The 23,993-nt window shown below is 44.8% G+C and overlaps 3 protein-coding genes across 7 annotated transcripts; 1 reads left to right on the forward strand and 2 right to left on the reverse strand.

Annotated features, from left to right (window-relative positions):
* The first annotated feature begins 73 nt into the window (after nt 1-73).
* bach1b (BACH transcriptional regulator 1b) lies at nt 74-23,624 on the forward strand. Of its 5 annotated transcripts, XR_015839575.1 has the most exons (8): nt 74-870; nt 976-1,185; nt 1,990-4,224; nt 5,134-5,340; nt 5,488-6,150; nt 16,762-16,977; nt 23,026-23,083; nt 23,176-23,624. XR_015839575.1 is itself a non-coding variant. In XM_088279266.1 (5 exons), the coding sequence occupies exons 2-5, from the start codon at nt 976-978 to the stop codon at nt 5,749-5,751; spliced, it is 2,916 nt and encodes a 971-aa protein (XP_088135392.1). In that variant the 5' UTR covers nt 74-870; the 3' UTR covers nt 5,752-6,642. The 5 variants fall into 5 exon arrangements, 1 of the variants encoding a protein (XP_088135392.1); XR_015839574.1 differs by having other exon boundaries at nt 23,026-23,624; XR_015839577.1 differs by having other exon boundaries at nt 16,807-16,977; nt 23,026-23,624.
* Nucleotides 7,133-10,254, reverse strand: rab38b (RAB38b, member of RAS oncogene family). The gene is made up of 3 exons (XM_088279268.1): nt 9,963-10,254; nt 7,615-7,892; nt 7,133-7,390 (listed from the first exon to the last, which is right to left on the reverse strand). The coding sequence occupies exons 1-3, from the start codon at nt 10,162-10,164 to the stop codon at nt 7,232-7,234; spliced, it is 639 nt and encodes a 212-aa protein (XP_088135394.1). The 5' UTR covers nt 10,165-10,254; the 3' UTR covers nt 7,133-7,231.
* grm5a (glutamate receptor, metabotropic 5a) lies at nt 10,893-22,018 on the reverse strand. The gene is made up of 18 exons (XM_088279265.1): nt 21,841-22,018; nt 20,472-20,752; nt 20,281-20,414; nt 19,928-20,192; nt 19,478-19,592; nt 19,085-19,334; nt 17,510-17,745; nt 17,322-17,443; nt 16,971-17,095; nt 16,740-16,908; nt 16,331-16,457; nt 16,103-16,220; nt 15,699-15,885; nt 14,802-14,960; nt 14,111-14,236; nt 13,855-14,037; nt 13,616-13,785; nt 10,893-13,203 (listed from the first exon to the last, which is right to left on the reverse strand). Exons 2-18 carry the CDS (start codon nt 20,697-20,699, stop codon nt 12,624-12,626), a joined length of 3,294 nt encoding a protein of 1,097 aa, XP_088135391.1. The 5' UTR covers nt 20,700-20,752; nt 21,841-22,018; the 3' UTR covers nt 10,893-12,623.
* Nucleotides 23,625-23,993: the final 369 nt, after the last annotated feature.

Here is a 23,993-nt window from a genome sequence, read left to right on the forward strand (position 1 = left end):
TCTGTCGCAATCTGACCGCACTTCTGCTTTTCGTTGCGTCCAAAACACACTCACTCACACACACATTCTGGAATGCTCTAGACACTTGATTAGGTACACCCACACAATGGGATTTGATGCGTCATTACTTCTTGTTTTCAAATATATTTACAGCACACGCACGCAAAAAGAAAATCCGTCTTTGCTCTCTGTAAATGTGCAAAACTTAATTTGCTTCGGAAGTTCAATTCATATTTATGTTGCCCAAAAAAGTAAATCTTGTGTGTCATCTTTCATGATCCCTGCTAAAATCTGAACCAAACTGTTGCATTTCTATGTGTAACAAATAATAATGTTGAGATTTTGTAAGCGTTTGTTGTCGCCAACAAACTTTGGCTGTCATAAGAGAGGGAAGCCAAAATATCCAAGAACACATTTTTTGATTTTTAAATTTTAGTTTTGGTTCTGTTACTGTGCTTTTAACTGTATTTTTAGGTAATGTAATTGTTGTAGTTCCATTGTAATTTTTAAAAACACATTTCTAATGCCAAAGTCCTTTTTGTTTTGTTTTTACTTTTAAGAATGTAATGTTTTGAAAATGTCTTTATTGTCATGTTGAATTTGTTTCCAGGAAGTGTGTTAGTAGAGAGAGTGAGAGGGAGGGAAGGCGGGAATGGTGTTGGACGGGAAAACATGCTTGCTCATCTTTTATCAGCGTGAGTCAGCGCTGTTGCAACACCACACGCACACGCGCGCCGCGCACGCACAAGTAGCTCCCTCCCTGACACACACACACACGCACACACATTTTGACAGATGTGAGTGAAGCTCGCTTAGGTTGTCTCAAAGTCGTCAAAACCTCCCCAAAAACCTGGACGAAACAACGAACAGGTAAGCGTGGCTTCTTTATTTTCGAATTATTATCATAATTAGAGTCATTTTTTGCGCGTGGTTACTGTTGTTGTGACGGCTAACGTTGTGCGTGCGCGAGCGCAGATGCCCTCGTACACGTACGCGTGCGCGACGCACCCGGCGCGCGTGCTGCGGCGCCTGGACGAGTTGCGGTTGCGCGGCGCGCTGTGTGACGTCACTGTGCAGGTCGACGGCCGCCGTTTCCACGCCCACCGCGCCGTGCTGGCCTCGTGCAGCGACTACTTCGCCGGAAGGCTCCACCGGGAGCGGGATGACGTCACGCTGCCCCCCGAGGTGAGCTGCTTGAGTGGGTGGCCTGAAGAGAGTGACATCACTTTGTTGATCTCTGTGGGTGGACACGTGCTATCGCTGGCCCACTTCAGAATTGGATGTCAATGGAGGGTGTACCTGGTTAAGTGGCCGATTTATAACAATGCTGCTTTCTGAGAATGACGTCACTTTGTTGACTCTCCATGTGCGCTCTCACTGGAACCCTCATTAGGTACAACTCCAATAATACTGATTTGATTTGAACATTTATGTGGTTTTAGAAGTCATCGGAAGGTGTACCTAATGAAGTGGCCGGTTCACTAATTTGTTCATTCATGAGGCTGACGTCACTTTGTTGACCCCAAGGGAGGGTGCTCACTGGACACTTGATTAGGGACACATACAACGATTAGAATGCTTGGAATGTTGTTTTTTTGTATGCCAATATATTTTAAAGTGGTAAATTACCAAAATATTCAGATGAAGACGTCACTGTGTTTGCTCGTTTATTTACGGAAATATTTGCACTCACTGGACTGTGCACTTGGTTAGGCACACTCAATAACTAATACCTCAATAATGCTTTGTTTTTTTGTTTTTTTTTAATTGCAATGTGTACCGAATCAAATGGCCAATTTAAAAAATAATATTTGTTCAAAGTAGAGGACGTCACTTTATTTTTTAAACGAGAAAACATTAGCTATGCCAATCCTTTGGGGTATTGGATTTCCGTGGAGTGTGACCCTATTGTAGTGGCCACATTTATTCTGCATGTTTCACATTCCCTACAAGTGTCAGCAGACTTGATGTACATTTCCTGTCTCTTAGGTGACCGCGGGTGGGTTCGAGCCCCTGCTGACTTTTGCCTACACGTCTGAGCTGCTCTTCAGTAAACACGACATACTGGAAATTCGCCAGGCAGCGTTAACGCTGGGCTTCCGAGACTTGGACCACACCTGTTTTGACTTCTTGCTACCCAAATTCAACTCGGACCCGCCACTGCTACCGTCACAGAGGAAGAGGTGCTGTATAAAGAAGCAGAAGAGCAAGGAGGAGGTCGCTCAACGCAAAGCTGTCAAACCGGTGCAGAGGGAATCAACGCCGCCCGGTTGCCAAGAGGGGAATGACAGGGGGACCACTTTCTCATTTTTGCGTGTTGGGGGTGGAGGAGGCCCCAAGTATCGAAAGTTCCAGCTGGCTTATGGGAAAGAGACACCCCAGAAACAACGCGTATGCAATGAGGCCTTTGGAGAAGAACAACTAGGATCTGGAATCTGTGGTGATGCCGATCTAGCAACAGAAATTCACGGATGCCGGGATGCAATGGTGCTTTCAGGAAATTGTGGAAGCAAGGGTGACAATGTGGAAACGTATCCCAGATCCAAATCTGGCTCCTTTGATCAGGCCACTGTCTCAGAAGATGCAGAACAAGGACCAGGAACAAGGTTCTCAGGAGTTGCCAAAAGTCTCAGAAGAGGAAGGGATCACAAGGACATGGACCAGCTTCCAGGAAATGGTGCCGATGTGAGCCCCAGGTCTGACTTGCTCCCCTCTTATCAGGACACCATCGCAAAAGATGAAGAACAAGGACCAGGAACAAGGTTCTCTGGTGGTCTCAAGCTGGTTCCGGGTGCCGCCTGGAAAAATGAAGGTCCTGGAAGCATAGCAGAACACAAGAATGTAGCAACGCCTTCAAGAATTGGTACCAACAACGATCCCAGGTCAGAATCGGTTCCCTCACATCAGAAAACTATCACAGAACACAGAGAACAAGAACCAGGAACAAGGTTTTCTGTTCGTCCTGATTTGATCGTAGGTGAAAATCCCAGACTTGAGGATGGAGTAGGGTTTGCAGCAAATAGTGACAATGCGAGTCCCATGTCCCCTCTTTTCGGGACACCATCACAAAAAGATGCAGACCAAGGAACAGGGACCATGTTCCCAGGTGGTTGTGATCTGGTACCTGGTGAACCTCGAAAAGATGAAGGCCATGCAAGTCTAATGGGATGCAAGGACGTGGGCAGGTATGACGAGTCCGATTGTAGCTTCTCACATCCAGAAACCACGATTGAGGATGGAGAAAAAGGATCAAGAAAAAGGTTCTCTGCCGGTTGCATTCTGGTAGAAGGTGCCAGTCAGAAAGCTGAATCTTCCAGACCCAAGAACACATTGGAGTATCATGGTTCCAACTCTGACCCCTCTCATCAAAACACTATCACAGACGATGAAGAAAAAGGATCAGGAACAATGTTCTCTCATAATCCCAAACTAGTTCCAGATACCCCCCAGAAGGATGAAGTTCTCAGAAGACTAACGGGTCTCACCACCCTAACCGAGATTTCGGGATATGGCACCAGTTTGGAATCTGAGTCCAGCTTTGAACAATCTCATAAAAACACTACTCCAGTCGAAGAACAAGGACCAGGAACAAACTCCTCTGGTGGTCCTGATCGAGTAGAAAGTTCCATCTGGAAAGTTGAAGGTCCTGGAGGACAAACGGGATGCAAGGATCTTGACACGTGCCTTAGAACTGACTCAGGCCCCTTTCAGAACAATACCATCGCTAAAGATGGCAAACAAAGACTAGAAACAAAATTAGTTGGCGCCCCAAGGAAAGTTGAAGGTCCTGAAAGACTAGCAGATCTTCCAGGAAACGGCACAGGAGACAACCTGGACACATGCGCCAGGTCTGAATCTGCTCAATTCAATCCGAACATCACAGAACAAGAAGAACAAGGACCAGGAACACAGCTGTCTTGTGGTTCCGATCTGGTCCTAGGTGTCACCCTGAAAAAGGAAGCTCCATTATGCGAGGAGGGAGCGTCTCGTTCCGGGTCTGACCCGGGCCCCTCTCATCCGAACTGGCTCCGGGTTGACCTCAAGTGCCCCTTCCTGGTCCAGAATCAGGACTTGGAGCGGGGCGCACCACCGTGGAAGGGAGGCGCACTATCCGAGAGCGAGGGAGCGTCCCAGTCGGGCCTATCATCCCTCAACTCGGGTGACGACGGTGACTCAGAGACAGACGGGGATGAGGAATGGTGCCCCAGAGAGCGGGCCAAACAGGTAGGCACTGATCCGAACAGGGCGCTATTTATTCAGGCAGAACTCGAGAGCTGCCTAAATGGGCTTCTGGAGAAATACTGAAGACACTTAAAATTACTGTAAGTCATTTCCTGGAAACTCATTTACAAATGTTTGCATGGGGTTACTATGGCAACCAGTTAATTATTTACTCGGAAGTGTGTGTTTTGTGTGTATGAGTGCGCGTGCGTGCGAATGCTCAGAGTTCAGTGTACATTCATTGGCAGGCAGAGCTCGGTTTATGTCATTACCGAGTCAATCCACCACTTAGTAATTGACGATTGACTCACAACGTAACTGCGTTCATGCCAAGCTCGTGTGTGTGTAAATGTTCATTATGGTTTTTTAACAAGTCATGAGTACAAGACTGATTGGTAGAGTGCTAACAAAACTGTTGAAGTGCTAAAAGTGCTGACGCCAATCATGTTAGACCGCTAACATGGTTGACACGACCAATGTTAGAGCACTAACACAACTTATTAGGAGAGTGCTAAATGAGAGCGTGTTGATTGTTAGGATGCTAACTGTTAGAGTGCTAACGACACTGATAATGTTAATGTTGCTAGCGTGGAAACATGACTGATCGTTTGTGCGCTGAGACGACGTGCTAACAAAGCTAGTTGTAAAGAGCGCTAATATGGCTGATGATTAGCATGCTAACAAGGACACTAGAACTCAAACTAAATTGATTGTAAGAGTACCAATTAATTTGATTGCTTGCATGCTAAACACAGAATGGAATTGACATTGTTTTCATGGTCGCACAACAGATTGCTAGTGCTAATATAATGCTAACAAGACTGTTATAGTGATAAGATTGCGAGGATGTTAACGTGCTACAGAGCTGGTGTTGATGTTTCCACATCTACAGTAAATGTGTATGTGTATTAGGTTGACCTTCCGTTCCCTGTGGACTATGCTGTGCGTTTGAGCCGAGTGGACCTGCAAAATCTGCTGAGTCAACATGCATTGACACAACAACAGCTGGACTTAATTAACGATGTCCGACGGCGCAGCAAGAACAGGCTGGCCGCCCAACGCTGCCGCAAGAGGAAGTTGGAGTGCATCGCAAACCTACAGGAAGAAATCAACAAACTGGTAAGAGCCAGGCAGACACAAGTAATCGATACGTCGGTCTTCGCGCAACGGCGGCAACATGTATGACGCTGCTTGCCAGCTAAGACAGTTGTCATTGTCGTCAAAACAAGTGATGTCACACGCCGAATATGTGTCGTCTTGCCTCAGAAATGCGAGCGTGAAAAGCTCCTGGTGGAGCAGAGTCATCTTCATCACCTGAAGACCACCACGTGCCTCAGCGTCACAACGCTCAGTCAGCGTGTCTGCGGCGAGGCCCGAGACCTCAGGCCAGACCAACTGCGACTCCTCGACCCCCAATGCCTCCTCGCGTCTCACCTGGACGCCTTACTCTTGACTCCCTCCTCTTCTTCCTCAACACCAGCTGAGACTGAAGGACATTTAGAGGCATGGAGGCCTCATTCAAATTCATAGTCTTTTCTAATTTTTCCATTTTTATACAATAATAATTTACTTAACCATGCTTGGACATGAACACCAGCAACTATATTTGTACTAGTAGGCATCATTGAGATTTATTTGTGCTCAAGGACCACATTTATGTACACAAGTCATTGTCATACATGAATGTGGTTAAAAAAAAATTAACTCCTTTCGAGAGTCGCAAAACGTTCAGCTTCCTGTGTGAACATTAAACGTATAGCTTGTAATGCGACTAGATTACCACCAGAGGGCGCCAGAATCCCGAGAGCGCGGCGAAGTAATCCACTCAATTTAAATGTAACTCAGGTGGTGTCTTTACGTCAAACATGCTCGTGAGTGAGATGGACGCCAATCTTTCTGAAAATGGCGGAACAATTCATCTTGAAGAAGGTCAGTAATGCGATTAATGACTCTTGATGTTTCCTCATCAGAAATGTACAACAATAATCCTTATTGACCTGCTTTAGAGCATCCTGTACTCAGGCCAGGTGACTATTTTGTCATATTTGAACATTCCGACTCTCTGAGCATATTAGCATTGTATCAATTCTTATTACTAAATGGCAAGATATACAATTATTCGCATTGTTAAAAATGTATACACGTTAGCATTTCTTATCAGAAATTATGCTACGCGACTACTAGTACATCATGTGCAAAATCCCAACGACCAATCTCTCCACGGGTAGCTTGCTATGTGTTAGCATACCAGCTGTTAGCATTTCCCAATTGAAATAGCCCGCTACGGGGCATGATGTGAAATCCTCGTCCATTTTAGGTCATTTCTCTGTTCTCAGGTTACTTTATGTTAGCATGATGTAGTCCAGGGATTACTTTATGCAACAGTACAATAAATGTAAATTTTGAGGATTTACTCCCCAAGTGCGTATAGTATTGAAATGTTTTACATTTTCTAATAATTTTCTCCAACACATTTAAATACAAAATTAGTAATAAGGAAGACTTGAATTATTTCTGCAGTTGGAAAATAACTACAATTGACATCATTCAAATAATTGAAAGTGTTTTTTTATTATTAAAATGTCATTGTTAAAAGTTTTTTTTTTCCTTCTGCCAATGATTCTACTACTAGCTCCACACAAGTGTTTTTTTTTTGTGCAGCGATGGACCAAAAAAACACTCGTACTACACTACTGTACAATAATGTTGGTCACGATGGTGGTACTTGGTGAGCCAAATATTTTTTTCTGCAGTACTTGGTGTAAAAAGATTACAGTTTATTATTTTTTTTTTTGCAGAGTGACATCCACACTCTCACAGTTTCGTCCGTTTTGATTTTTTTTTCTGTGAAATTTGATTTTTCAATGTGACTGATGAGTCAACGCTGATTGAATAAATACGACTACTGGCGTTCCGTCAGTTGTCAAATTTATGGCAAATAAATTTAAAAAAAGAGAGTATTTGAAACTAAAAGTTGTGCAAAATGAAGTTTTTAAGGGTCTTCCTCAGTTCACTTGAAGCATTCCGCGCATCCGTCCGATTGGTGACGTTGTCGGTCGAGTCGAGGCGTGACGGTGTCGGGCGCCGCGGCTGTCCTCAGGAAGGCATGTTCGCTTGCCATAATTTGCGTCACCAGGAAGTTTGCTGCCTCGTCAATGTTCACGTTGTCCTTTGATAAGAGGAAGAAGAACTATGATTGACTTTTACTTTGACTTAGGAAAAAAAAAATAATAAACTTTATATTTTTATACAATGACAGTTATTAGTAGCTCAATTTTTTCATCTCAATAGAACAGTATAAATGAACAACCTTGGCATTTCAACAGGGGTGTGTAGACTTTTTTTTTCTTTAATCCTCTCTATGTCCAAGCCTGGAAAAACATCCACGCCTACCTTGGCGGAGGTCTCAAAGCAGCCGGCGAATCCGTGCTCCTTGCAGAACTGCTCCATTTTGAGGCCGTTGGCAGGGAGCACGTGTCCCTGCTCGCACTTGTTGGCCAGCAGCACGGTAGCGATGCCGCGGCCATCGCCCAGCGACAGCTTGGAGTCCAAGTCCGCCTTCCATTTGAGCACCGCCTCGAAGGTGCTGGGTCGCGTCACGTCAAACACGATGAACGCGCCCGTCGCCTCGCGGTAGTACACCCGCGTCATGTTGCCAAAGCGCTCTTGGCCTGCCACAAATGCACAAAAGAAGAAAAAAAATTGGGGGGGGTATGTTTTAGTGAGAGTGGAAAAAAAACTCATTAACAAATGCAACTCATCGTGATGATATTACGTCTTTTTCTAGGAGAATCTGACTCTTTTAAAAAAAAAAAAAAAACGCTTTATCATTACTTTTAATTCAACGTTTTAATTGCAATTTTTCTAAAATGTTTTACTTTTCTTGTAAAAAAAAAAAAAAAAAAAAGCCTTTTCCGTAATTTGAAGTTTCAAATCCAACCGTAACTCACTCGCTGCCGTCAACACGATTTTGAAACGGATTTTGGGTGTAAGTTCCAGTTCGCTGGTGCGACTTACAGTCCGAAAAATATGGTACAACTTCATTCTGATGAAATTGTGACTCCTTTAATGGAATAAAAACCTTTCATATGTTAAAAATATGACTTCTGAAACAAATACAACTTTTGTTCTGTAATTTTTTTTCTGGAAAAAATAACATTCTATTTGGGTGTGACAATGAAGGCGCCCATGGCAGTGGCTGTGTGTCATGTTACTAAAACGCTCCTGACCTGCTGTGGAACACACACACACGCACACACACACACAATTCTTGCCGCACTCTAATGCACGTCGTTGTTGTTATGTAGAAGATGTTGCTGCACATTCCTGCAGTGCACACAGGCCGTGCTTGTTGACACTAACAATGACTATTTGCACAAGACCTGATAGTGTGTGTGCATGTGTGTGTGTGTAAGAGCAGGTTCTCGCAGTCGTCGCCGTGACATTTCCCATATGCGAAACAAATAAGCGAGCAGCTGAATCACCGGCCGCCATATGACAGGATGTGCAGCCTGCACTTCCTCCTTTTGCGGAGCAAAAAAAAAAAAAAACTACACACCACTACTGTACGGACTTTTTTTTGGCACCCTAGCTGTCGTTGGCCCAAAGTTGTTTTAAATGGCATAGGTCACATGCGCAGCGTGCATCCGATATGGATGTCACGCAGCTCACGCTCCACGCAAGTGAGACAAAGAGTACATTGGTGACCTGTGTAAGCGCGTTACATCGATTGTGTCACATTGCATGCACTAATTAAATCTTTTTTTTTTCCCAAACAATAATGCAAACAAGCCTCACATGAACGAAGGCGGCTGACGTTCGTTTTTAGCTTGGAAAACCTCCCGGATTTATTCAGGTTATGTTAAAATGTTTTTAAAATAAAAAATAGACAGCTTTTTATTTTCTACAGTTCAACATTTTGCTTAGAAAAATTCCAACCACATATCTAAATTGGATGATGTTTGCTATGAAAATACAACTTAATTTACCTGACTTTTTTTTTTGTAAAAATCTGATTAGTTTTTTTGTTTTTTTTTATTCCAATTTTCTTTTTAACTAGAAAAAGGGTTAATTTGAATGATCCAACTTTCTTGTCAAAACTGCTTTTTTGGGGGACTTCATGTTAGCAATATGTATACTTGCTAAATCTAAAAAAAAATATCACTACTGTATTTAAAAAATATATATATTTAAAAAAAAATGCAACCAGTACCGGATTACGTACCATTTACAAACCTTACTTAATTGGGTACAAACATTACTTTATAGTAAAGTATAGCGCCAACTACTGGTGAGGAGGAATTACTCTGTCATTCCCCCCCCCCCATTTTTTTGCGTTCAGTGTCAAGGGGTGATATCGGCAGCCTTTCAGTACTAGTTTTGGTCATTTTGAAATGTCCTGTTTTCGAACAAAAAAAATCTAACTTTATTTAATCGATTAATCAACAGAATGAATAAATGAATGATTAAAATCATTAATTGTAGCGTAAATTAACACAACACTTAAAGAAACGCCTCAACGCGTATGCTTGACATTTAAAAAAAGTTGTGCTGCGTGCACGCATGATAACGCTGCACATTTGTCTGCACTAATTTCCCTTTACAAAAAAAAAAAAAAGTCAACATTTGAGGAAGTCAAGTGAGCGCACACGAGTTCCACGAGCTCGACAGGAATTAAAGTCACTAAAGTCATTGTCGGTTTGAGTCGAACGTGGGTGACCCGCGGGTGGCGATCCACTCACCGGCGATGTCCCACAGTTGCAGGCGCACCGTGTCGTCGGCGCCCCAGCGCAGCACCTTGAGCGCGAAGTCCACGCCGATGGTGGCGCGGTAGTTGTGCGAGTAGGTGTGGTGCACGTAGCGGCGGATGATGGAGGTCTTGCCCACGCCCAGGTCGCCGATCACCAGCACCTTGTACAGGTGCTCCTTGCCGGGGCTCGCCATGCCACACTCACGCTCTCTCGCTCTCGGGCGCGCGCACGCGCACGCAGAGACACGCTCGCTCCCGTGGGCTGTAGCGAGTGCGCAGGGAGGGACGGTCTCCGTCACACACTGCTATTTGCTGTTGACACGCTAATTATGGTTATTACAGCAGGTCATATGAATAATAAATATGGTCCCGAAGCACACTGAGTAAACATCAAAAGTACACCAACTTTGACATGCTTGAGATGTTCTCACAGCCTGCAACTCAAATGTAAACGTACTGAAAGCCGACTTTGCCACCCAATTTTTAACTCTTAACCCTTGTTTGAAATGATGACAACCCAAGCTCGAAAGCCTAAGCCACGTTTGAAACCACCACTTCAACTCAGCTCTGTCTTTCAACCCAAATTTGAAACCCTACCCCGGGCTTGAAACCCTATCTCGAAGATCATTCTTGACTTGAAACCCTAATGTGAAACTTTAATTTTGGCTTCAAACACGCCTTTTTTCTAACCCAATCTGGAAGCCCAAATTTGGAGCCCTCAAACGCCTACTTTGATCCCATTTGAAACCCATATCCTGAAATGAAACCCTAACCCAGGCTTCCAACCCAACTTTGAAACCCTAATTGTTTGTTTTGAATCACTCCGTTGCCTCACATACACATTTGACTGTGACGACCAAGATGTGGCAATTAAACCTAATAGAATACACTTAGAAATAAAATAAACATTTATACATTTGCATCGGAAACACCTCAGCCAAATTTGACTTCACTTTATTTACACGACTAATCACTCAGTGTAAACTATTACGCTTGAAACAAACTGAAGTTAACAAATTGCCTTTTAGTTGAACTAACTCATCGTTGTATCGATAAGACTATAAAGAGTGTCTATTAGCACAAAGCTACATGCTAACATGGCAACACTGCAGACAAATATTGCACCAGCGCACGCACGCTTGTGTGTGTGTGTTTGTGTGTAAACATGCAGCAACACACACGTGCTGTAAATCCCCCAAAAATGATCGCAAAGAAAAAAAAATGACATTCACTGAAAGAAGCAAACATTTCACAATCCAATAACGGAATTCAATCCAACCGAGCTTGCGTTTTGGGGCTAAAGAAAAATATTTAAGAAGCATCCCACAAAAATAAAATGGTTGAAAATTTAAGCAAAAAGATCCCATTAGTATATTTAAAAAAAAACAAAAAAAAAACTTAGCATTATTAAGACAATTTCAGCACTCTGCTACACTGTCAGTCCTGAGGTGGTTTTTGGTCCATTTTAAACCACAATGACATTCACGAGCTCGTAAAAACTTCTTACAAAGTATTATTGGTCCACAAGAAAAATGCACAGAAAAATGAAAAGAGTCAGGAAGCATATTAATATTATTAGCGAAAGTGGGTCATGGGGACGAGAAAAAAAAAAAACTTGCCTTAAAAGTCACATCTAATGAACGGTCAGGACTCCCTTTTGCATTAACTCCAAAAAGAAATTTACACAAAGTAAACGGACAACGTCGCTCGTTTTACAATTTAACGAGTGTCTTGTTTCCTAGTCCTCCTTTGTACGCATTATTAACAATGGATTAAAAAAATCTGGACAAATCCGATTTCCACTGTAAGTAATTGTGCTGTAAAACTTCCTGGTCCCCGGAAAAAAAGTCGCCCTAATTAAACAGTTTGCAAATTCAAACGTGAACATGACTAATGTTCACATGAAAGGTTCTTTTTCTTTGGAATCTCAAGTTTCAAAGTGGACGAGAAACACTCCAAAAAGTCTTTCTTCCTTTCTGCTATCTTCACTTGACGTTTTTCCTCCACCTATTGCAGTGAATTCTTGTCGGATGAAAAGTTCCCATCTTGTAAAATTCCAAAATATGAGATTGACAGCAAAGGATGTTCCCACTTTAGCGTCCTTTTAGCATTTAGCATGTGGACATCCGCTTCACTTGAGATTTTTGTGTTCCGCCTCATTGCAGTGAATCCTATTTGCTGTGGTACATGGCTAGTTCCTGGAAAAGCTGCTATCTTCTAAAAATCTAAGACACGAGGCTCAAGAAAAGCATGTTCTCTCTTTAGCTACCTTTTAGCATTAGCATGTCTGCTTCACTTGACGTTGTGATGTGAACAGTTCTCGTAAAGCCGCCATCTATTAAAGTCCAAGATACTGTATATGCCTGAAAGGACGTTCCCACTTCTTAATTACGTTTTTATTTGCATGTCATCATCATTTCATGCTTTCCTACGCCTGATGTGGTGAATCCATGTCAGCTCAGCTGCGGGGCCAATATAATTCCTGGAAATGTATTTTTTTCATTTTGGTAGAGTTGAACTCCCATTTACTCTTTTGCTTTCTTTTAGTTTTAGCATTATCATGTCTTTTTTTGCTTGACCATGAAAGGAATGTATCCGTGTAAAACGTTTCCACTGTTTTCAAGGCACCAAAAGTTTGGTCCATGGGAAGCGTTTACAGAGAGGAAGCACTCTGGCTGTAGTGTCGCGGTAGCAGCTGCCCGTATTCCGCCTCTGAGGCGCCGGATAGCGAGCGCGAGGAACAGGCGTCGTAGCTTGCCTCGGAGCTGAGCGAGGCATCCCGAAACGGTGACGGCGGCGTGAGTACGGCCAGCTCCTCGGTGTCTCTGATGCGGCGTGCCAGTTGCTCGTACAACTTCCCGGCGGGGGCGTGGGCGGCGGCCGGCGGGGCCGCCACGTCCAGCTGGTTGAAGCTGTTGACCACGCAGTTGATTTGATCCATGACGGTGGCGCCCTCTGTCGGACCACCCATCATGCCCAGTTCACCCACGCCGACAACGCTAATGTCGTCGACGGGGAGCTCGGCGGGCGTCGGTCTGATGTTGTCTCCGTCTTGGAACCACTCGACACTCGCCGCCGCCTCGCCGTCAGCGCCCGTGGAGAAAGGCTTGATGATGGCGGTCTGGTTAGCTTCCACGGCGTCCTTCTTCTTGACATGGAAGGTCATCCTCTTCCAAAGGTTGGGCCTGTGGCTGCGTTCGTTCTGCTCCCAGGCAGCGGACTTCCCGTTGGAGCTGGGAAAAAAAGACTCGGTCACAATCTCAATCGTCAATCTTCCACTTCCTGGCGTTCCTCCCACCACCCCCCCCTTCCATTTAATTATACATTCCCCTCCATTACTTTCCTCAAAAGAAAAATCCTGGTTAAATTCCCAACGGATCGACCAAAATGAGGCCGCCTACGCTCAGGGTCGTTTTTTTTCCCTCTTTTTCTATGTATTCTGCTTTCAATTGCGCTGTTGAATTAGAAAAAGGTCATGAGTAGTTCCTGGAAATGTTGACATTTATATGCTATGGCAATGTTTAGGGTGTGTACGGGGTTATACCACGTCTGCCAGGATGTGGAATGGTGTGTATGACTTCAAACAGGCTTTGAAATTTTTTTTAAGATTCAAGGCTGGGTGTGGGGGTGCGGCATCACGCTTACCTGACATTGTCCTGTGCAGATGAGCGGCGCCTGAACAGGTTGGCCATGCTGCTGGACGGTTTACCCGCCTTGGCGTCTTTCTTGGCGTTGCCCACGTGCATGCGCACCACCGTGGACGTGGTAAATGCGCTGCGTACGTTCTTCTCCGGTTTGGCCAGCATAATGTAGACCTGACGGTGTGGAATATAATCTTCAAAAAGTCGGAGGATGGTTCAGGGAGGCGTGGCGCCGGTGTTTACCTTGGGCACAAACATGCAGCAGAGCGCCACGGTGGCACTGAGGCTAACGCTGAAGCACATGGTGATAATCTTGTAGTTGGAGCCAAAGTAGATGGGCACAAAGGCCAGCCAGATGATGCAGGTGGTGTACATGGTGAAGGCGATGTACTTGGCCTCGTTGAAGTTGGCCGGAACGTTCCGAGTCTGTGCCGAGAAAAGAAGAAAACTCTCAGAGGTCATCTTGACTTGACTGCGCGTGACGAGTGTGCATGCAAACCTTGAAGGCGTAGAAGGTGCAGCTGAGGATGAGCAGCCCGTTGTAGCCCAGCGGCGCAACCACACCCAGAGTGGTGAGGTTGCAGATTAAGTGCACCTCTCGTATACTGGGGTAGTCATGGATCACCTAAAGAGCACATGCGTGATGACCAACAAAAAAAAAATGATGCACCTCTTCTAACAAGCATACATTTGGAAGAAAAATGAGAAAAAGCAACGCACTGCTTGCAACATCAGGATGTAATTTGCGCCCAACTGTTTTCTCTTACGCTTTTCTCTTTTACATCCTGACAGAGTTGGTGCAACACCCTTGTCAGCCTGTAATTCCGATCTTTAACCCGGTAAGCGTTAAGGGACCAAAAAATAAGTTCCTTATTCACTGTATCCATCCATTTGGACGTGGCATCGGCCTCAAAGAAAATCCAGATTGCTTGGGCTCCAACGCACAGCAAGAAAATTTGTTCTAACAGAGTTACACACACCCTTTAACATGCTGACAGAGTTGGCGCACCTTTTCTCCCCCTCTAGTAAAATATGCCACGCAACCCCCGTACAGCATCTTGAATACGTCGACACGCCACCTCGAAACAATTGGCCAAACAAAACCTTCTCAAAGCCCTCACGCTGTTGGTGGTCTAAAGCTCGTCAAAACCAAACCTGTTTCAAGGCCTGCATCCCCTTCGCATGCTCACCTCTGGGGGCTCAATGACAAGCAGCGCCACAATGATGGCGAGCTGCAGCAGGATGAGCAGGAAGGCGATGACCAGCTGAGCGCAGGCGGACATGAAGCGAGGCTTCTTGGTGCAGATCTTCTTCTTGCTGCCTGCCAGGATGCGAGCGATGCGGTTGGTCTGCGTTTCGAAATAGATCAAGCGCTTATTGAGCTGGTGAGCACAAATATATCTCAATGCATATCGATAAGCCCCCCCCCCCCTTGCTCACTCCCACGACATGTTCTGTAGCCTCACCAACACCGAACAAATACTATTCAATCCATGTTTGCTTTCATCCTCACAGTTTTCATTCTTCACTTTCATGTTAGGCAGCTGGAAGAGGCCTTAAAAGTAAGCAGCTAAAGGATTAACGCCGCAATGCTTTTTCTTTGGCTTTTTTTTTTTTTTTTTAAATGAATGCTTTTCGAACAGATGGGACGAGTGTTGGCAAAAGGATGTGAACATGTGATGGAACCAAGAAAGCTAACTGAAAACGGACTGATGAAGCACACAACAGCTGTGTTGATCACAAATCTTTTCGTAGTACTTGCGTACAAATTTAAAGCTTTTATTCGATTTTTAAACGACAAGATATTAACACTGGTTTTATGATGGCAACAGTTTAAACCCTGATGGGATTATTTGTCAAATGTTTTCCAAGAGTCCTTTTACTTTTATTCCAGTGCTTAACTTATATTTAGGCTTGTATAATTTCAAATGTTTAAAAGCTGAATTAAAAAAGCAAGGTTTCATGATTGCAAATTTGCAACATCTTTTTATTTTTAAAGGTTGAGTAGGTTTGTACGTAGGTTGGGCTATATTCAACTCGGAAGTTGAACCATCACCGCTTCGGAAACCGGAAGTGACGCATGGCACCTTAGTGACCAGGGCGGAGTAGCTCATGGCGGGCGACAGGCCGATGCCAAGCCTCTGCAGGTAGCAGTAGACGAGATGCGGCTTAGCGATCAGGCCGAACGTGCACGCGTAGCCCAGACAAATTCCCGCCAGGATGATGTAGCACAGCTCCCGGCTGGACGACTTCACCACAGGCGTGTCCCAGAACCTGGCGGCCAGTCAGACGGGAGTCGCGTGACATTACGTGACTTTTGAAATAGAATCCAATCCCAAAATTTAATTTGGGATTATTTTCTAACAAACACCAGCGATACATAAACTTTTTTTTTTTAACTGCTGCCTTTGCCATTTTAAAAAATTGCATTCACCTACACTGCAATTTCAATTTGAGTTTATAAAGGTCAATATGGGCCTGTTTGACTTACTTGATGAAGACTGCTGTGACAAAAAGTGTAGCCAGTAGGCCCAGACAGGCAAACACAACGGCGGCGATGGGTTCTGGATCGCCCCAGCGCAAGTATTGCACCGTGATGGGCTCGCAACCTGCACGGGAAAGAAAAACGCAAGGTTCCATCGTTGTGCTTTTGTATTGTGATTTAATGAATTAATTTTTTAAAATATTTTTTTCGAGTTGATTTTTTTTTGTTTTTTACCTCGCAGGTCGTCGGTGGGCCACGAGCCCAGCAGGCAGGCGCGACACGTGTACTCGTCAAACACAAATTCGTTCTCCTTGCAGGGCGTGCACGTCCAGCAGCAGCTCACCTCGCCTTTGCGAATCACCTGTCGACATTAAAAAGGCTTCCACTTTAAAGAACGTGCAAAAGCCAATTCACCAAATCCGTCAGATATTATTTGGCACTGCAACAGAGGCAGCAGGAAGCTTATTCGGATTTGCATTTGGCCATCTTGCCGGATATCCCTCAAAATCTAATATATTTTTGTTTGGATCCCGACAGAGACTTTTTTTTTTCTTTTTTGCAAACTGTGACTGGTAAAAATGTTCTTGGGTCACCTTGCGTCAGCTGTCGCGGAAACCCAATCGTATTTTTGTCGCGGTCTCACCTTGATTTGCGCCTTCTGGCAGGGCTCGGAGCAGACGGAGAGAATGACGTCGCTGTCGTTGTTCCAGATCTCCTGGTCGTTCATGCGCAGGCCACCCTGATCCCAGCTGCCCACGTGCACGTAGGCGTGTTCATCCGGAGCCATTTGCTTGAAGTTCATGATCTCGTACCTGGGGCAAAAGTGCTGTCAGTCGACCGACGTGTGGGTGAAAAGCCACTCCGTCGTTCTCACCTGCCAGGTGAGTCGCCGTTCTGGTCAAAGTGGATGACTTCTCCCGACACGCCCGTGAAGTTGGTTTGCATCAGGAAGTCGAGAAGCTGGCGGCCGTCGATGGGCCGCATGGCCTCACACAAACCCTAGACGCAGCAAAACTTGAGCCTTCCTTACATTTTACATAACCTGTCTGGAAAACCGAAAAAGCAGGTTCTATCTTGAAACCCTAATAATAACTCAAAACGTTTAACCTTGCTTGAAACCTTGAAAAAAAAATAAGCGAACGACTGAGATGGTGTCGAAAAAGAGGCAGTCTATTGTTTTTGTGAAGGCCACGCAATTGGATTATTTCCAACGACGTTTTCGTACCTTATATCCCGGGCAGAGGTCCTGCTGCATGGCGTGCAGACCGTACGCCATGGAGTAGATAGCGTTAATGACAAAGCCCATTTTGGTGTCCTGGGCGTACTGGTGCCGCAAGGACTCTCTCCCTGCAAACAACGGAGGGATTAAAAGCCAATCTACTGCCCCCTACTGGTACCAAGAAGCTTTCTCACAGCTGCACGTGCGGTTGTAGGCGGTGCTCTCCTGCGGGACGCCTCTCAGCTTGCACTGGAAGCGGTGCTGCCAGAATTCGGCGAACCAGGGGTTCCTCAGGTTGGTGTCGGGCTTGAGCTTCAGGTAGTAGTCGTCGAACCACGTCACGTAGGCCGACTTGAGCTTGATGGTGATGCCGCCCGCCGCCTCGCGCTCCAAGCCGTCCGTCACGTCGTAGCGGTCCGCCCAGCCGTCGCTAACCAGGAAGAACGACACAATCGGAATCGTTGAGTCACGCTTCTCAAATGGCGGGCCGCAGTCTAAATTGTTGTCGGTTTTGAAATTTTGCTCTGAAATCGAGGTTAAGAAGGCTTCGAATGACAAAATGAAGACAAGGTTAGGGTTTTAAATGGTTTGAATCCACGAGGTCAACAATTTCCATCAAGTGTGCTCGTCACTCGAAAACAAGTGATTTCCTATTTTTGGTTCATCGAAACACTGGATGATATTTGGTCCTCTGCAGTAAAAGTGGCTGCTCGGTAAAAGATCCGCTTCCAAGTTCACCCTTGTTGACTAAAAGTGTGTGAGTTGTGCGCGTGTGCGTGTAGGTGGTGTAGGAACGGGCGGTGTGTGGTTGCTGCCCTGAGCGCTCGGGTGCGTGGGCTTCGCTTCAGGAGTGATTCAAGTCAGAATCCCGTGTGCTTTTCACCACGAGTGTGTGGCCTCTCAGAGGATGTGTTACAAAATGGACGCCCACGCCGAGCTTGTGTAACTCCACGACGCAGCTGTAAACTTTCACTACTTTCGATTTCTCAAAACGACCGTACGGGTGCGGAGGTGCAATCAAGCGGCGTCCGGCGGGAGCGATGAAAATAGACGGGAGCTTATTTGGCTTCGGTCCCACTATAGTCTTTCGCTTTATGTGTCAGTCAGGTCGTGTGATTTCAGTCGGCTTGAAATCCAATAACTTGACACCCTAATTTGGAATCCTCACCTCACGGGACATTACTTGGCGCCTTTTTAATATTTCCGACATTTACACACATGTTAAAATGTGACACGTAACATGGCCTGTCCAGTTAGTTGCATGATGGTGACGACGACGCCATTTTGCCGCACAAACACGCTGGGAACAACGTGGATGTCATTGCGCAATTGATGAAAGCCGCGCAGCACACACGTGAACGGCTTATTTTGCGAGATGTAGTTCAAGGTTACTTGACATGTTTCCTCTCCTCCCGCTGTAGCCCACATGTGCGTCTCCTAATGAGCAGAAGCATTTATAGAACGCCCGGCAACCTTAAAATAAAACACCTTCTTGGGAGACGCGGCCAATCCCGCGGCTCAGTCAACCCCCTCACTTGCCGCTTATTCCTCCGCCCACCAGCAGCTACGACCCTCTCCCCACCATCATCAGCCCTCCCTTCCACTCCTCCGCACGCTTTCCTTCCATCCAACTCTTGAACACATTTCGAAAAGCGCAACAAGAGCAAGCAGAAAGAACGGAAAGAGCGATACCTTTGGTTTCCATGGCGACGATGGAGGATGGATGATGGGATGTATATGATGAGAATGAGCTCTCTTCTCCGTCTCACCTCCCCACCAGCAGGAAGTCGCCCACCAGGCGCTGGCGGCGCATCGCGGCCAGGATGCCTCGCACGGTCATGCCCTCGCAAAAGCAGGCCACCACGCGGGCTTTGGGCAAGTGCCCCCGCAGCTTGTGCAGCAGCCGGTCGAAGGCGCGCTCGCCGGCGTTGCTGTAGATCTTGTCCGAGTGTGCGATGCAGATGCCCTCCTTGGCCGCCATGTCCTTGAACGCCTCCATGCCGCTCTCGCCATAGTTACCTGGGGGAGGAAAGGAAGAGGGTGGAAGCAACATCAAATACTGTCCGCATCATTTCCATGTTGTCGTATGGGAAGAACAGTTTCAACGCGACCGACTTTTTGAGTTCCGACTGTAATTGATCACATTTAGTCCAAATCCTTACCCTCGGTATGTATGGCCGACACGTAGCTCCAGTTGTACCTCTTGACAATGTCCACCATGGCTCTGGCCTGCTGCATGTCTGACGGCACCACCCTCATGAAGTACTTAAACAGGCTCTGGAGGAAGGACAATTATCAAGATGGAGGCACGTTTGACTATTAAAAAAAAAAAAAAGAAAATGCAGTCATAATCCACCTTTTGCTAAGCCGCGCTTCCGAAATAGACTGCTTGATAACAGCACGAAAAATTCAACAAAAATTCCCACATTTAAGGCCCCAAAACTATTGGATACGTTTTTGCTGTTTTCGTGTTATCATGCTAAACATCGCACTAATGTTAACGTTGCTCGGAGGCCAAGTAATACTATAAATCGCACTCGCAATGAAATATTCTGAAACAAAATGCTATTGTTCGACTTAATCATTTGTTTGGATCCAAAAGTTTCCCTAACCTTGTCACTGAGAGTCATGCTGGTGGCCGAATAGGCGATCTGCGGGATGTTGAAGAGCTGTAGCAGGTTTTGCACCTGGATGGCCACCGAACTGGACCCTGGCCCGATGAGGCCCACGATAGGCTTCTTGCTCTGCGGCACAGGTGCAATTCCACCAGGTGCGGCACACCTGGCCTGGCTATCCTCCTCCTCATTGGATACCAGCGTGTCCCGGATGAACTCGATGCTCTGCTCCAGGGCGACGGCTGAGTGCCAGCACGAGTCTCTGTGGGTCCATACAAAAGGTGTGCTTCTGGGGTCTATCCTAGCACCACTTTCGTTCACGCTTTGGCCCGTGAATGTTAAAGATTTACCTGATCTCACAGCCCAGAGTGATATTGGGGAGAATGTTGGGATCAGCATTGATCCGATCCAGTGTGTGCATCATGGCCTCCACCCTCTGGATCCCATACTGCTCGCGAACCGCGCCGCATTTCCTCTCGTGCACCTGAGAGAGGTCGGAAAATGTCACATCGCACTTAATGCTGACCATCAGCTGACCCACCTTGTCTGCGGGCGGCTGGTGATGGACGGAGAACAGAGCTCCGATGATGATGTCGCCCGGGATGCGAGCCAGCACCCGTCTCTCGTTGTTCTGGGCGTCGACCCCGACCGGACCCCTCGAACCCAGTCGGCTCAGCTCTGCTCCCAGCAGTACGCTCGCTGCCAGTAGCCGTGCGTACACCTCCAATCTCCACACCACTCTGACATTCCTCCTCATACCTGCCGCCATCTTCTCAGAGGCGAGGTCCACATGAGTGCTGTTCACTGGTATCCTTTCGAGTTCTTGATGAGAATAATAGCATCATTTATACTTTTGTTTAACAGTTTCATGTAAACATTCGACAAACGCAACAACATTCTGCTGGCCGTGGTTCTGAAGCTATAAACGTGAAGCGGGAGGAAGGCCAATGAGGGGGCTTGTGGGTGGCAAATACAAACAAAGCTCGCTTTTCATTACCTCCACCAAGGAGTTTAGGTTTTAATCTTCTTTTTTGCTTCACGTTTTTACCCCAAAACAAAGCATTGGCAGCTAGCCATTTGCTAGTCTTGCAACTTTAGAGTTGTACTGTAGAAATACAATTTCATTGCGATGACCTGTACTTTATTACAAAATGTTTTATACTTATCATATAACTTCACTCTCCCAAAAAAACAAAACAAACAAAAAAATTCTTTCATATTGCAACTTTATCACTGTTAAAATGCAATACAATATTCTTATAAAATGATGACTTGTGTGCTATTACAATCTAATTACGTTAAAATGTTCTCATCTTACCGCTCAATTCTTTGAATGTAATGCTTATTTAATAAGAATTATATTTTCTCATCAAATGAAGGCTACTCATTAAAATACTGTTAGACTTGTAAGACTTTCCCATGTGGTCTTGCAACTTTATTTTCATATCAGAATCTTTATAGAAAATTAAAAAAAAATGTCTGTCGTGCGATTTGGAAAAAATTAAGTGGGTGATTTTCACCCTCTTAGGCAGAAACTAACTACAAATGGTGTACAGTCAATTTTAGCATTGTATTTATATTGAGCTTTCGAATCTGTCTATATTGTCATTAAGCCTGAAAATTAATTACTTGAAATAAACTATGATAAATATTGCATGTTTGAACAAGAGCCTTCTGGCACAAGTTTGGGGCTTTGTTATTTTAATAGAGCAGCTGCTGGGGGCTCAGCTACGTCTAAATGCAAATCACAAATGAAGCATATAACTCACATTAATGAGCCGTAATTACTCTGGAATATCATTGCTGTTGTCGAAATATTTGAATAAAAACGCATTCCTAGCCAGTTCTGCCTTGATCAGAGCTGCTCTGCAACCACCAATTAGCCACGCTCAAACTTTCTTTCAACCTACCTGCTGTCCTCCAGCATCCAGGAAGTAATCCACACGGACGTGAGCGTCTCCATCGCAAGCAAATAGTGAAAATTCTTAACGTCGAGGCATCATATCTTCTCTGGTTGGAGCACGTTTAGTAAGAGCACCACTACCACGAGACGCACCAGCAAATACCCGCACCTTCCCGAGAACTGTGTCTGTCTTCATCGCCCCCGTTCCCTCCCACCCACTGAAGGTTTCATCAGCGCAGCATCACCGGGGATGAAAGGGTTAGGCGCTTTCAAAATAAACCTAACAAATACTGATAAACGTTTATGCCGCATACATCACTAATTAAATAAATATGGCGTTAAGATCAATGCGGCGTGTTCCACGTAGTGCATTATATGCCATTAGGTGGCGCTGTTGGATTAAAACTTGATTACTGCGGAGAGGCAATTTAGCATGGACGAGCTGTAATTTGCGGTTTTGTTGAACGTTCCGCGTTGCACCAAATATATAATTATATAACGTAGCCATTTAATAAAAATATTTATTTTGTTGTTCGGTGCTCATCTTATTACTTTACAAGTCCGCCATTTTGCCTCGCTTTTGGCGGGCGCTGACTTTTATTAGGACGTTAATGCGCACGTGTGACTTGACACGCTCCGGAAGACGTCGTTTTCCCCCTGGTGGTCACTGAAGTGGTGAGTGCGGCCAAATGAATGTCTTTATCCTTTATTTCGAAAGTATGAGTTTTTGGACCGCGACTAACACATTTTATGTCGAACAAATTACGGTTTTGCAGACTTTCCACTTAATCTGTTTCTACAAGTTACTTGCTAAGGCTAGGATAATGAATATCTTCGGCCACTACTTTTTGTATGAAACATTTGAATGTTACATTAATGAAACCCGAAAGAACCTTTTTGGACACCAAATTTGCATAGAATTTAAAATAATTTGAATAACCCCTGAGTGAAGGGGTAGACTGTGAGGCTTTGTTCTTTCATCCTAAGAATGCACCGTTTTGTCACATCCCTGTTCCCCTTTAGGCAGATGCTGGTTTATGGTATCACTGCGGTTTTTTTCTTGTGGTATGCAATCGAGGGGCCTTTGTGCCGGCATGTGACTTTCTCCGAGGGGTTAACCTTTATGTGAATTATTCGTCGAAATTGTTTTTTTCTTTATTTTTTCTCCCGGTCTCATGCCCATGCCACAAAGACCTACAGTTCCACGATGACTTCGGGCTCTTTTGGATTTGGTTCGGAGCTTCTACTTGGTGGGGGCAATTATGGGTTATGGAGTTCTTGTTTGTTTTTTTTTTTATAACTTATGGCACAGACTTCCATCCATTACTTGATCCACTTCCAGGCAGGCAGTGTACACCGTGAACTGGTTGCCACACAAGGACAAACAACCATCCGTGCTCAAAATGACTCCTGGAGACAATTTAGAGTGTTCTATTGTGCATGTGTGAACATGCAAACTCCACACTGGAAGGCCGGAATTGAACCTTGCACAGCTGCACTGTGAGGCCATCATGCCAAAAAAAACAAATCAAAACAAGAACAATTTTTTTTTCTTGTTGTAAACTGAGAATGGCACTGTGATGGCATTATCAGTTGACAGCTTCATTTGAAATTTCCCTTGTAGTGTATTTCCACAAATCTTTTTGTCATCATATGATGACTTCAATTCTTTATCCTTGAGTTTTTATCTTGCACAACTTAATACTTAGAAAAACATTTTGGGTGAAACTAGTTTTTTAAATATTACGTACTTCGTTTTCGCAAAATGATGACTCCCTGTGATATCTCTGAATCGAGGATGTTTTCTCTGTGACGTCTGGTATTTTTTAAAAATATTTTCTGAAAAAGAAAGTTCTTATGCTACGACACTAAAATAAGTGGTCTCCAACATTTTCTTAGAAAAATATGAAACATTCAAGGCTTTTTATTTCTATATTTTTCATTTATTTAAATTAGGCTGTCTCTTAAAATTTGCTACTTTTTTTCTGTTAAAAGATTTCTTTTGAACATGAAATTACAACTTTACTCTCACAAAATTACACCCTATTCTCATGATATCACCGCATAAATTGAATACCTAAGGTATCATTAAATGGGTATTTCTATTTCTGCATTGTCACTTGTTGCAGTACTTATAAAATATTTTCCAAGAGTTCAGTT

This window comes from Idiotropiscis lumnitzeri, chromosome 17 (assembly GCF_059441095.1).
Source record: "Idiotropiscis lumnitzeri isolate Australia: NSW breed Sydney's pygmy pipehorse chromosome 17, RoL_Ilum_1.0, whole genome shotgun sequence".
NCBI classification, from domain to species: domain Eukaryota; kingdom Metazoa; phylum Chordata; class Actinopteri; order Syngnathiformes; family Syngnathidae; genus Idiotropiscis; species Idiotropiscis lumnitzeri.